Raw genomic sequence first — 14,239 nt, 5'->3', positions numbered from 1 at the left:
CTTGACTAGTTATAGAATTGATGCAGCCCCTCTGGTACACATGGGTTTGGTTTCAAAAATATGAAGTACAGGCATGCCCTGGTATCTGTGGAGGTTCCATTCCGGAACCCCCTGCAGTTGACTGAAACCGTGAATACTGGCGACTACCCCCTCATGACTAAGGAATTAGAAGCCCGAGGAAGCCCTCAGGGGCTCAGAAGACCCTCTGGAGGTGAGGGGAGAGGAGCTCCCTTCGCCTTCAGAGAGGGCACGAACCAGGGACACACACAGGGGGGTCATGGACCAAATATATGGTTAAGCGAATCCACAAATACGGGATGCCATACCTTCAAAACTAGAGCCAACTGGGCAAAACCGATGCCGCTTTTCGACTCAGCACCCCCAAAATATCCTAAATACATATTAATATCCTTGGCAACGAAAAAAAAAATGTGTTTTTTGGTAGGGCTGTGTGATTCAAAGGTAAATGTAAAATTTGCTCCATGATTATTGGACTGTTTAGCTTTTCTGGTTTTTACTTTTTGTTCTCTCACTAGTTCTCCATTTTACTGACTTCCTATTGGTGCACTCTGCAGGTGTACACTGTTGCAAAGATGCCATAAAGCATGTTGTGACAGCGCATTCTTGCCACTGGGAAGGCCTGCACCTTCCCCCAGTGCAGGGAGCTGCACCAGAGCAGGTATATTTCCATCCAGCAGTACAGGGGCAGGGGAAGGATGAGGGTGGGCAGATCAGGCACGAGAGGGGATAGGATCGGCAGCACCTATTCTATCCTATTGCTCTTCCTGGGCCTGATTTGCTGACACAGATCCAATTCAGACTTGCACCAATTTCACTGGCATGGGTCTGAGTAGACCCATTGTTCTGGCTAGGGCTTTCTCCAGGACAAGGGAACAAATATCTCCTTGCCTTGAAGAGAAATTCACAGGATGCAGAGCAAGCCACGCAATTTCCACCATATCAGCATGGGGAAATTTGCACTGGATTGGGCTTCCCACACTTTATCAAACCCAATGAAAGAAAAAACTAGGAGAGACTACCCCATTTCAAGGAAACCATGAGGAGAATAATGCAAAATTGACTCTTTATGCTTGTGAGTCAGTTGAAAGAAGTTATGAACAAGTTGTAATGATTTCCTCAAATACAGATGTTATACTTCTGCCATTGCACTTCTTGACCACAAAATTGTTTCAATTGAAAACAAATTGTTTCTCGAATGGCTAGAAAACTAAAGTAGTGTCTAATACATGCCATTGCCAAAGGGCTTTCAAAATCAGTAAACAACAACTTGTTCAAATTTTATACATTAATTGTGACACTGTATGAGCCTTCTAGGGTTATGGAAAGAAGTCCTGCAGGAAAATTTTATTTGGAACAACCTCACATGATAGTGGTATTGGATGGACAGATGCAGTTGCATCTCATGACTCAGATGAAAAGAGATTTGTGTGCTAGACACATAGTACTCCAGGTGTTCAAACCATTGATTATGCCAGGCTTCCACTATTCATCAAGGGCAAGAGGTATCTTCAGGTGCCAACCCAAACAAAGGATGCTTTAGAGTTCCATGTGCTAATCATCAGACAAGGATCTGGTTGCAAGAAGACCAAATTAATAGAGATACTGTTCTTCTTTGAACAAACCTCTGCCTAAAAGAAGAAATCTTATGTTTAAACTTTTCCTGACAAGAATGCTTCATGTCCACTGCCTATTTAGATGCAAAACAAAACATGACATTGCTAGATGGACTTGTTTCAGAAATGACTGAAAATGTACTTCTGACTGTTTCAATCCTGTTGCTTAATGATTCCCTTATAATCTTTATGTTAATACCAGATGCTGATTTCTTCTGTAAGCCTTGCACCTTCACATAACTGAACATGATTGCAGCTCACTTTGCATGCCATGGCCAACTCTGGCCCCACGCCAAAGTGCTCAGCAGCAATGCCATGGCTGATCACTGTGGCTAAAACAGGCCAGTTGGCCTCTATAGGAAAGGACTGGTGGCTGGGCGGGGCCTGTAGCTAGAAGCCGGGTATAAGGTGCAATTGGGCAGCTCAGTTGGGGGTGAATAGTTGGAAGAGGAAGGACAGAGCAAGAAGAGGTGGGATTACCCAATGAAGAAAAATGTGAATGGGGAAGCCGAGCCCAAGAAGAGTGTTGGAGGCAAGGAGAGAGGAAGGAGAGTAAAGGCAGAAGTCAGAGCCCAGGGGGCCAGACAGGAAAGGCAACTAGAAGCCAATAAGGACCAAGAGGGATTGGGAGGAGGTGGCAGATTCAGAGAAAGAAACAGGAAGGCAATGGGAAGAGGAGAATGAGAAGAGAGGAATATAAACATGAAAAGAGGGGTCTGGGAATAAAGATCTTCAGTATAAGAGGGAAACAAAGCAGGGGCAGCAAAAAAAGGGGGAATAGAGCTGCTGTGAATATTCACTATTGGGAATCACTGTCACAGGCACCTGTATCCAATTTGGACTGCATGAATAAAATAACTTGCATAAAGGAGCACATGATTGTGGCTTGATGTTGGGAAGAGGCATGTGGTGTCTTATAAGGACTCCTATAGTGCCAACCTGCCACCCAGGGGAGGGGGAACAGATGACAGCAACTCATATTTCTGTTTATCCACTTGCACTATTTCCACTGTACCCATCTTAAGGAGTATGACTGTGCTTCCTGAAAATGTCAGTCCAATCTGGACATGCCATACGCAGAAAATGAGCTTACTAACAAATATGGAATATGCTTGTAACTTGAGTTCATATAGGAATTCATTCATCAAAGACAAAGTTCTACTGTCATTTTAATATTTAGACGCCTAGCTCTTATCTTCAGTATGGTGTATTGAATATCCAAATCATTTCATTATTCTGAACTGGGATCAGTTTTCCCAAAGAAGCCCAACGTACATCATCTCTCACCACAAAGATGACCTTATCATTTTGAAAGCAGCATCAATTTACACTTTCTTTGTCTATGGACAAAAATTCTTTATTAGTGCCCGCTTTTAACACACCACAAGAAAAATAGGACAATGGCTGGCTTACTGCTACAGAAGAGAGGGGAAACACTAAAATGTGGCTGCAGTGGATGGTACTGGTGCGAGTACAGCCCAAAGACAGTAATAGTGTCCCTCAGACAAATTCCCACAGTTTGCCTCATAGTTTGATATTTCAATGTAGTAGGAGGAAAAGCCCTGCTAATTAACATATGGTTTATTTTCACTACAATGTCCACATAAGTTTCCCTACTCCTAAAATATGGAATAAAATTTAGCAATAGGATAACTGCAATTTGCCCTCCATGTCAACTTAGATGAAAAGATTATTTGTTCAGATTCTGCAAATATTTCAAAATGCAAGCTGGAGAGAAAATTGGTCTGCAATCCTTTTTCAGTATACTCACTCACCCTAATAGATGCTTTATTGCAACAGACTTTATTGATGGCAAGCCATGTGGGAAGATCTAACATATTCTGAAGTACTTCTTCATCAAGCTCTAAATTGGTTAGCTGACCTTCGCCTTTTAGTGTGCTCAGGTTGATTTTGTCAGGGGAGAGATTTTTGGTGAACCTAAAACCGAACAAATATTAACCAGAGTTATTTCACAATTAAACAACTGTCCCATTCAAAAATTTTGCAAACATAAACACAGTAGAGAATGTATCTTTTTTCTTGTTACCATTATATTTATTTATAAATTGATAAAAACCAATAGTATACAAATGAATAAAATAAAACTGTCTTGACACCCATTCGACAAGGTAAAATAAGAATACTATAAACTAAAGGAAGGCTGGCGAGGTTTTCAGTTAACCTGGACTACACATCACCTCAGCATTATAATGGTATTATTTCTCATGGTTAGACTACAAACACCAGCAAGTCCTACTCAGACTGTTTCATTACAATGTGCTACATCAGGATCCCATTCACCAGGAGGATTTTAAAATGATTCATTTGTCATTTTAGTTCCTGTGTCTACTGCTATTGCTAAATTCCTCTCTACCCTTCCCTACCACACAGAGCTAGAACCTTCTTTTAAAAAACTTAATATCCCCAAAGCCTAAATTCTGCTAACAGCATTTTTTAAGTCAAGTTCTGGGCTCTGGTGATGCACATTTTAGTGATGCAATGTGGAACACTCTCTCTTAAATAAATCTGTCACTTCTTGGATTGCACAAGAATAACCAAATATCCCATTTGTTCATGGCCCAAGGGATTAATCATCCTGTCTTCTCAAAACTCACAAGTGGTTTTTGTTTTTTTCTTTGAAAAGCAAACCATACAACTTCCCCTCAGAGTCATTACTGCTTTCTGGAGAGGAAAGAACACTCTTCTCAGCAATTCCCTATTACTAGTGAAATGTGTTCTACAGTAACCCTTCAATTGCTTGGCTGATTTGTCATCTTCAGGCACTGCCAATATTGTGATGTAGTCTCTGGGAGGGGGAAAAGAACGTTATGTGAACAGTCATCCTGCTTGACAAGAATATCATACCATAGTGTGTGATTATTCAGCTAATCGTATTTATTTTAAAACATGTATATCCTGCTCTCCTATTAGAGCAGCGGCGCTCAAAGTTGCACCCGCTGCATGCCCAGAATGCAGTCCCCATCCGGACCACATCCAAGTGTTCTGCTTGAGTACCATGCAACACCCTCCTCGTTGGGAGGACAGGGATGCTCTGGACAGCTGCGTTGTCTGCCCAGTGTCCCTGAAGGCCATGAGACAGGAACTCCAGGCAGACGTGACTGTCCAGAGTGTCTCTGTCCACTGACTGAGGGGGACATCACGCGGCACCTGAAAAAGTCCACTCACCGGACGGACAGATCCAGCCCCGAGCTGCAGTTTGCACTATTAGCGCAATTGAAGAATCAAAATGACTGACACGCAATATTTAAAGACAACAAAACCACAAATAAATACAGAAAAAAATGGTAAGAGATTGTACTACCTTGCACTAGAACGCTTCTTTAAAGAATTGCTGATAAGAACTTCTAAAAGAGATTAAACTTAAGAAAATACTGAAGCTATTACAGTGAAAAGAAACTGATGCCCATTTGCCATGCACTATCCCTGCAAATATTTAGGGGTGGGATCCCACAGTAAGCATTTTTATCTTGCCAAAGCAGCAGCCCAGTCCTAACCCATGCTGGAACAGGCAGGCCATCTGGTCTGCCCCATTTCCAGCATGGGGCTGGGGCTGGGGCTGGCTGAGGTGCAAGTCAGAGTAAGGGGAATGAACTCCCCTTACCCCATGTTGTGCCACAGCAAGCCCTATGGGATTACTTAGATCTGAGCCAGCGAAATGGCTGACGCAAATCCGAGTGGCCAGAGATTGGCTGATCTGGCCAGGGACGGTGGTTGGGATCCAGTCTAAGTGCCAGACTCTGGTTCAGGCTAATTATAATTCTAGCCAAGGAACAATCCATGCTGTCACCAAAAACGACCAGTTTCTCTCACTTCTCAATATTTTATGTACCATTTTCAACAGAATAAATGTCTTAATAAAGAGCAAACTATTTTAGTCCAAAGAAATCACTACACACTATAGCAAAGCGTCAAATTACGCAAACAGATACATGAGAACCACAACGATGGATGATTGACAGGATATGACAGGTGTAATGGCCATTAAATTCACATATGAAAGGGAGCACAAGATTTGTAAACTGAGTCTCTGTGGGCAAAGGGAAACAGCACACCAAATGATCCTGTGTCAGGCATTATACAGAAGACTGAAACAGCAATGGTTCCCAACCAGGGACGTTTAGGTTGCATATGTTTATCAGCTAGTAAGAAATGACATCATAACATCCTTCTAGCTTGATTCATTAACAAACGACAACAAGCATAGAATGTGATACCTCACTCCACTCCAAGATTAGGAGAAGCTAGCAAAAGATGCAGTGTGGCCATCTTGGAAGAGGACAAATGGGCATCAACACAAGTACTATAGCCAAATACCAAAATAAGGCTTTCCTGAGAGTAAGCCCCACTGAACACAATAGGACTTGCTTCTGAGTAGACACGCCTAGGATTGTGCTGTAACTTGAGAAAAATTTTACTGTAACTTTGATAGATAACTGTTCATATTTTACTTGTACGTATTCATCCAAAACATTTTCCATGGTTGCTATTTCCACTTGTTGGCAAATGATCATGTTATGCATGGAGGTGGCCACCATGTTTAATACCCATGAGCTCAAAGGAAAAATTGCAAGTGTGGTGAATCTGCTAGAAGCTCAAAATCATATGTGCTTGCAGCATGCTGAGAGGAGATTTACATATACCTTTTGCTACTGGCACTGTTAGCTGGCACACCCAGTCATCATTTAGGGGCCTGCCTGTACCAAGACATTCCCCTATGACAAAGTTAGATCAAAGTGCAATTCAGTTGAGGGTTGTGCTGTGCTCCAGGTTGAGTCTACATCAGTTGCAAGAAAGAATTGCTTAAGCAGATTGCACAGCTATAGAAACGGTGTTCACAGATCACTGCATGACACAATTCCTGCTTTATAAGGCATGAACGTTTTTACAACATCTTCCTGCTTCCCTGCTTCAATGGGGGCCCTGATAAAACATTTGTTCCTACCCCTGAAATGAGGGGGAGAATAACCTCATCCCTACCATTACCTGAAACCCTGAATCCACAATCTGTTCCACTTGCACTTTCTAGGATAGTAAAAAGGAGAGCTTGCTTTCTCAGGGATATGCCGGGACCCTGTCTGAATTTCAACAATCTTTTTATGTGTGGAGCTATATAAAAAGCATACTGACAGTAGTCTGGTGATTCCCAAACTGTGGGTCAAGACCCACTGGTGGTTTGTCACCTGATTTTTGGTGGGTCGACAATGAGTGATGGAAAGATCAGATAACTAATTGCCTCAAGCCCTCAAGATAACTAATAGCCCTCAAACTATTCAAAAATCAGATACTGTAGCTGCTAATCACCCTGCAAAGAGCTGAGCTCCTGCAGTTTGCAAGCATGTGTAAATAAAGGGAGATAAATGTTTGAGGGTCTTATTATGGTTACTATTACTTATAAGTAAATAAATAAATTATATATCACATTTTTTAAAGACCGGTAAACCTGGTTGGGTCCTGACAGAGTGTCATTTTAAAAAGTGGGTTCTGGTGCTAAAAAGTTTGGGGACCACTGCAGTAGTCTATCAGTCTGTTCACTAAGAATAAAGTTGCTCTATCATTCCAACAAGTACAATGACATCATGACATGCCATCATGACAAGCACTATGCCACTATTTTTAAAGTTATAAAAGCAAACATTACTGTATTTAAAATTACTTAATTATTAATACGCATAATTAATGATCATGTAGAGTGCCTGCTATCTATATCTCACAGTTTCCACTCCCATCAGGAGCCTCAGAGAGGCCGCAAGGTTGTAGCGCCTTGCGCCTGGAGCTTTTGCCCCATCGGACCTTATGGTCCTGTTTTAGAGATACAACTGTTTTAGAGATACACTTGGCACCTCACTGTCACCAAAGAGTTTTGCTACAGGCTTTTGCCTAGGTATTGGCGGATTTTGCTGGCTCTCTTTCATCTGTTTGAGTTTTTATCTGATATCCGTTTGTGCTTTTATTTATGCTTTAAATCTGAGATGCTAGCTGCTTTGAGAAGTTATAAATATACTTTATAAATTATACTTTATAAATTATAAAGTAATTATAAATTTATATTTTATTAGTTATAAATGTACTATATATAGTACAGCAATACACATATTCCTATTTAACAAATAAAGTAAGACTATGCCACACCCACAACATCTCTGCACAGAACATGACAACAATCTATTTAAGTAAAGATACTGAGTACTAGAATGAAGGACAACTTAAAAAGCAACATAGCCCTGAAATACAAGTTTCACAAAAGGCAGTCAAGGCAAAAACAAAAATAGGCATGCAAAGAACCAAACCGAGATGAAAAGAAAGCCGATTAACCTGCCTGAAGTACAGATATGTGATAATCCTGTAAACTTAGACTGCAAGTCTCATCCCAGGGCAAACAGCTTCTGGAAGACGTTTTCGTCAAAACGAAGAAAGGTGCTACAAGACCCATGAAATAGATTCTTAGCACCACTACACACAGTAGAGCAGCAGCCTCCAGACTATGGCTGGCAGGCTGGATCTGGCATACCAAGAAAATAATCTTGGGTGGGGTGCAGCAGTGACAGAGCTTTACCATTCCATCCCACCGCCTCTCATCTTTGCGCCCAATCTGTGCAGTAACTCACGCCAGGCAGCCACTTTCCCCAGGAAATCAGGATGCAGAGTTTTCTGGGGCAATTGGCAGGCAGCAGAACCAGCTGCCCGGCGCAAGTTGCTGCAAAGATCAGGCGCAAACTGATTGTTTTACAAGCCTCTGCAGCCTGGGCTCACTAAAAAGGGATCACAGGCAGTTGCTTACTATAGATATTTGAGTATAAGTCAAACTCAAAGATAAGTCAAGGGCGGGTTTTGAGCAAAAAAATCATGGAATTTTCTATGACCTCCTGAAAAGTGGGAGGAGGGGGGTTAAACCTAGGGGAGTGTCTGACTATAATTTTGTCTGATTTTGCCCAAGGCCTGAAAATAACCTACCAGTAATTGTTACCTAAGAACTGTACAGTCTCTAATTTATTAAAAATATAGTACAATGAATTTTTATTAACTTTTCAAATTCTGGTCTTCACAACCTTTATGTTAACACTATCAGAGTAAGTGCACTGTAAACAACACACCAGTAGAAACATTAATCAAATCCTTCTTTAAGGTGCCTGGTATGCTAAGCCAGAGGCTCTACATAAAACATACTACATATAACACAAAACTGGGAGTGTGCAATTCAATTAACAGCAGAGAGATAAGCAACAAGGAACTAGTATGAGCAAGCACAGCTACACATAGCTGCAACCCAATTTATTCAGTAGTAGACCCACTGCTTTCCACGGGTGTCATTCATAAGTAATCGTGTGCTAAACTGTAGCCTGGGACTTTGTTTCAGATGGAAATTACATCCTGGTGTTCTAAAAACCAGTACTCTGCCAAACATTTGCAAAATGAAACAAGGGTGATCCTGCCAAAGAGAAGGCTCACAATTTAAATAAAAGTGTTGAACCCTGGCTTACTTTTTTCTCAGGAGGAGTGAACAGATTAACTTTGGCTATAGCACGCATCCTCATTGCCTTGAAGACTAATAGCTTGTATTTCACGCTGCATTGTCCCCTTGTTCTGGGCTTCTCCTGGCTTCTGTGATGTGCCTGAACAGCCCTGATTGGAGTGACCCCGCATATAAGGCAAGGAGACGATTTACACTTGCTGTATTGGCAGAAATTTCTTGCTTTATAGGCAAGTTGATTTTCAGCTGATTGTAGCAATAATTGAATGACCACTGCACAAGCAGAGTTGTAATTACCAAACTGGAAAACAAATCTACTTCTAATCTTGTACTTCTTGTTCAAAATTCAAAGTTCACTATCACAAAACTAAAGTTAGCAACAAAATTTTGTGCCGTAAGTAGTAGAAAATGAAAGCATGAAGGGCCTTTGCAGCCTGGGAGCTGTTAGATCTCTTGGGATCTATTGGTTTCCAGCTACATTTTTTCTCAAAATACTAGTATAACTTGTAGCAGTAGTTATCTATTATAAGGAAGTCATAAATACACATTATTTTCTTATTTCCTTTAAATTTGCCAACAGTAAATACATTGATTCTGGCTGGCACTTTATACAAAAGACTTCCTGAACCTGATATGACCACAACTGACAATAATCCAAAACACCAAAGAACACTTCTGCTAAAAATACCTTTGAAAAGGGAAAAAAAAAATGTTTCCATAATGGGTAGAAATACCTTTACTTTTGAATGAAACCTACTATAATTGGACCTGCTCCATTCCCTATTACATCTTCATTTGTTAACTCGCCAGTCAGTCCCACAATAAAAAAGAGGCTTGCAGCTCAATCCTGTGTGTCTACTCAGAAGTAAGTTCCATTGACTTCAATGAGACTCACTCCAAGGTAAGCGATTACAGAATTACAGCCTTGCAGTCACAAGTGCTTAGTCATCTATTCTGCAATACACAGACCATACCAAACCAACTATGATTTGATCCACATTCACACCATCACAGGAGTTTTTTATACATCAGGGGTGCACAAATCCCAACCCAGGGGCCATTTCCGTCCCCTGAGGACTCCAATCTCCAATGAGCCTCTGGCCCTTCAGAGACTTGCTGGAGCCCATGCTAGCCTGACGTAACTGCTCTCAGAGTGAGGGCAAATGTTCAACCTCTCGTGTGAGCTGTTGGGACAAGGGTTCCCTCCACTGCTTGCTGTTTCATGTTTATGATGCAGCAGCGGCAGCAAAGGAAAAGCCACCTTGCTTTGTGCAAGGACTTTTACAGGCCTTGAGCTACTGCAAGACCTTCATTCATTCATATAAGTCCCATCTCTAATATAATCATTTATGTAAATTTATTCAAATTTGAAATGTACATTAATTTCTCCCTCCCCCCACACAGTGTCAGAGAGATGATACAGCCCTCCTGCCAAAAAGTTTGAACACACCTGCTATATATGCAGCCCACGGAGAGCCTCTATCCAGCCTGCAGCCAGCCTCTGATCCCCTGAGAGCCTCTGGCCCAGCTGACCAAACACAACCAGTGTTGTGCTTGTGGGGTAGGGGAATGGGGGTCCATTTAAGTGTGTGTGCTTTCTTTCTTGGGCTGTGTTGGTGCTTGGAGAAATCCTGGACATTTGAGCCCATTCATTCATTTCAGTCATTCATCTAAGTTTCATCTCTAATGTATTTATTTAAATTTTATATTTAATTTTTTTCCCGGCCCTCAACACTGTGACAGAAATTTGATGCAGCCCTTCAGCCGAAAAGTGTAAAGACCCCTGCTCTAGGTCAGTGATATTCAACCACTATGCCACAAAACATTAGTGTGATGTGAATGGTCTGTAGGTGTGCCCCAGGAGCTTGGGGGGATAAACATTAGTAGGGCTGGGGAGATGCGAGCCCCTCACTAGCAGCATGGTGTGCCTTGTTAATTGTGAAAAAACTGATGGCGTGCCTTAAAAATTTTAGTGCCTTGTCAATGTGCTTTGAGATGAAAAAGTTTGAAAGTCACTCTCTAGGTCCTGGAAGCACAAGTCAATTTGCCAACACATTTCTGGGTGTTCCTTAGCAACTGAACTCTGACAAGTCCCATACCAACCATAATTGCCCTTGGCCAGTCTTGCACTACAGCAGTGTTTCTCAAGGTCTGTCCTCTGCCGTACCACTTCACATGGTCCATCTATTCAAAGTACAACCAGAAGTAACTGGCAATGACATAATCACCAATCACTTCTGAGTTGGGAGGCCAGATGTGACATAACAAACACCAGTAAGAGGCTCAGGGTGGACAAGAGGGCTTTTCCGAGAGCAGAAAAGCATGCTTTGGAGCTCTGCTGCCAAGCTGAGCCCCCTACCGCTGTTTGTTGTGTCATGTTCCTGATCTTGCAGCTGGGCAGCAGGTATCTGGGAGTCCTGCTAGTACCACCAGACAACACCTCAAGCACCGCTGGTGGTACCCATACCACCGCTTGATAAACACTGTTTGAGGGGTCTTGCTGCTGGGTGGCAGATGTCCAGGGGTCCTCCTAGGACCACCAGACACCACCTCACTGGTAGTACCAGTACCACTGGTTGAGAAACACTATACTATAGGCATATCTATCAGTGAGAGACTATCATATACAAAGTGTTATTTCAATTTTAAAAGGGGGGGGCTGACTTTATTCATTGGGCCTGCTCCACTTCCACCCCTTGCAAGGGCCATGCCCATAAGAACATAAGAACAGCCCCAGTGGATCAGGCCATAGGCCCATCTAGTCCAGCCTCCTGTATCTCACAGCGGCCCACCAAATGCCCCAGGGAGCACACCAGATAACAAGAGATCTGCATCCTGGTGCCCCCCCCCTTGCATCTGGCGTTCTGACATAGTCCATTTCTAAAATCAGGACGTTGCACATACACATCATCACTTGTAACCCATAATGGATTTTTCCTCCAGAAACTTGTCCAATCCCCTTTTAAAGGCATCCAGGCCAGATGCAGTCACCAATCCTGCAGCAAGGAGTTCCATAGACTGACCACACACTGAGAAAAGAAATATTTTCTTTTAACTGTCCTAACCCTCCCAATACTCAATTTCAGTGGATGTCCCCTGGTTCTGGTGTTATGTGAGAGTGTAAAGAGCATCTCTCTATCCACTTTATCCTTCCCCTGCATAATTTTGTATGTCTCAATCATGTGTCCCCCTCCCCATCTCTTTTCTAGGCTGAAGAGGCCCAAACGCCGTAGCCTTTCCTCATAAGGAAGGTGCCCCAGCCCAGTAATCATCCACAAGAGGTAGCACTGGGCAGATGGCTGGCTTGGCTGATGATGCAGAATGGACTTGCCAGATTGTTCAACCGGGTGTGTGGTGAAGTAGGGGGGGAGGTGAGGCAGAGCCTCCCCACCGTAGTCCTTCGAAAAGTGCTGCTGCTGCCGCCGCCGCCGCCACCCTGTGAGGTCTGCAAGCACTCACAACAGGGTGGCAGCAGGGCTTTTCGAAGGACTGCAGCAGGGGGGCTCTGCCTCACCTGCCCCCCACCTGTGCATGGGTTGTAAGTGCCTGTGCGCCTCACATGGTGGTGGCACTTTCCAAAGACTCCGGTGGAGAGGCACTGCCTCACCTGCCCCCCCTGCGCATGGGTTGGGAGCCTTGCACACCTCACCCAGTGCCAGGGCTTGTCAGGAGTCCTGTGGGGAGGCACTGCCTCACCTGCCTCCCCACCACCACCTGCACTTCAAGGGGCCTGCCAGCCCCCTCCACAGAGAGAGCCAACCTCCACGGTGACGTCACCCCGCTGGCCCCGCCCACAAGCAACGTGTCAAGGAGGATTTACAACCCACCCGCAGCCGGGGTGGCTCCTGCCCGCGCGCTTCCCTCAGGGGAGGGGAAGTGAGGGGAGGCCCGTCGTCGTCAGGTTAAGCCGCCTTCCCTCAGCGAGCCCCGGTGGCCCCCAGCCCAGCCCAGCCGAGCCCCGACCCGCGCCTGGCGGCTGAGGGGGAGCCGCCCTCACGAGCCCCCCGCACTGACCTGGAGAGGTGCTTCAGGATCTGCTTCTTGATGATTCCCGCCATGACGCCCTCAGGGGGAAGCGCGAGCGCGACGCATCCCCGCCGTCTGAGGGAGCGGAGGAGCCGCGTCTGCTCACCCGCGCTCCGGCGCCGCCGCCATCTTGGCTGCTGCAAAGCCAGCTGACAGGGGGCGGGGCCAGCCCGGGAGCGGGGCGCAGGTCGAGGGGGAGCCAGCCGCAGAGCCCGCGCCTCGGAGGAGGGACTCGCCTGGGCGAAGCAGCCCCCGGGAGGGGCAGGGCGAGGGCACCACTCGCCTCCAGTGCCAGCCTCTGCACGCCTGCTCAGAAGCAAGTCCCGTTATGGTCAGTGGGGCTTACTCCCAGGTAACGTGGCCCTGCTCGGCGTGCTGCTCTGGAGGAAGGCTGCAGTCGTGCCCACACTTGCCTGCGAGTAAGCCCCATTGACTGCGACGGGATTTACTTCTGAGTAGATGGGACTGGGCTCTTAGGCTGCAGTCCTGCCCACATTTACCTGGGAGTAAGCCCCATTGACTACAGTAGGATTGGGCTCTTTCGCTACAATCCTATCCACACTTACCTGGGAGTAAGCCCATTGACCATAATGGGGCTTACTCCTCAGCAGGCATGCATCGGATTGGGCTCTGGGGCTGCAATCCTATCCACACTTTCCTGGGAGTAAGTCCCATTGACTACAATGGGATTTATTTCTCAGTAGACAGGATTGGGCTCAAAGGCTGCAATCCTATCTGTATTTACCTGGGAGTAAGCTTCGTTGACTTCTGAATAGATATGCATGGACTTGTGATCTGAGTCAGTGTTTCTCAACCAGTGGGTACTCCTACCACCAGCAGTACTTGAGATGGTGTCTGGTGGTACACGCAGGACCCCCAGACCTCCACTGCCTGCCTGGCAGCAAGACCAACAATGCAGTGTGACAAGCAGCAATAGGAGGCTCAACTCAACCAGCAGAACTCCAGCAGCATGTACTTTTTTGCAAGAATAGGCCCTCAGTTTGGCTGTGTACTTGTCATAAGAGGCAACTAAACAGCCACCGGATAGATGGGACTCCTTAGCCTGGGAAGGCAGCTCATCTGAGAGAAG

At 44.8% G+C, this 14,239-nt stretch overlaps 1 protein-coding gene across 1 annotated transcript in view; it reads right to left on the bottom strand.

Moving 5' to 3' along the window:
- The window catches only part of BLTP3B (bridge-like lipid transfer protein family member 3B), a 44,268-nt gene extending 30,983 nt beyond the window's left edge, over window positions 1-13,285 (bottom strand). The window contains exons 1-2 of the mRNA XM_066634018.1: window positions 13,138-13,285; window positions 3,410-3,572 (exon numbers count right to left, since the gene is read on the bottom strand). Of these exons, the coding sequence (XP_066490115.1) occupies window positions 3,410-3,572; window positions 13,138-13,181 (207 nt within the window). The 5' untranslated portion in view covers window positions 13,182-13,285. The remainder of the gene's footprint in view (window positions 1-3,409; window positions 3,573-13,137) is intronic.
- Window positions 13,286-14,239: the final 954 nt, after the last annotated feature.

Source organism: Tiliqua scincoides, chromosome 7 (assembly GCF_035046505.1).
Source record: "Tiliqua scincoides isolate rTilSci1 chromosome 7, rTilSci1.hap2, whole genome shotgun sequence".
Lineage (NCBI taxonomy): Eukaryota > Metazoa > Chordata > Lepidosauria > Squamata > Scincidae > Tiliqua > Tiliqua scincoides.
Note: the sequence above shows the minus strand (reverse complement) of the source record. Positions and strands in the feature narration are given on the sequence as shown.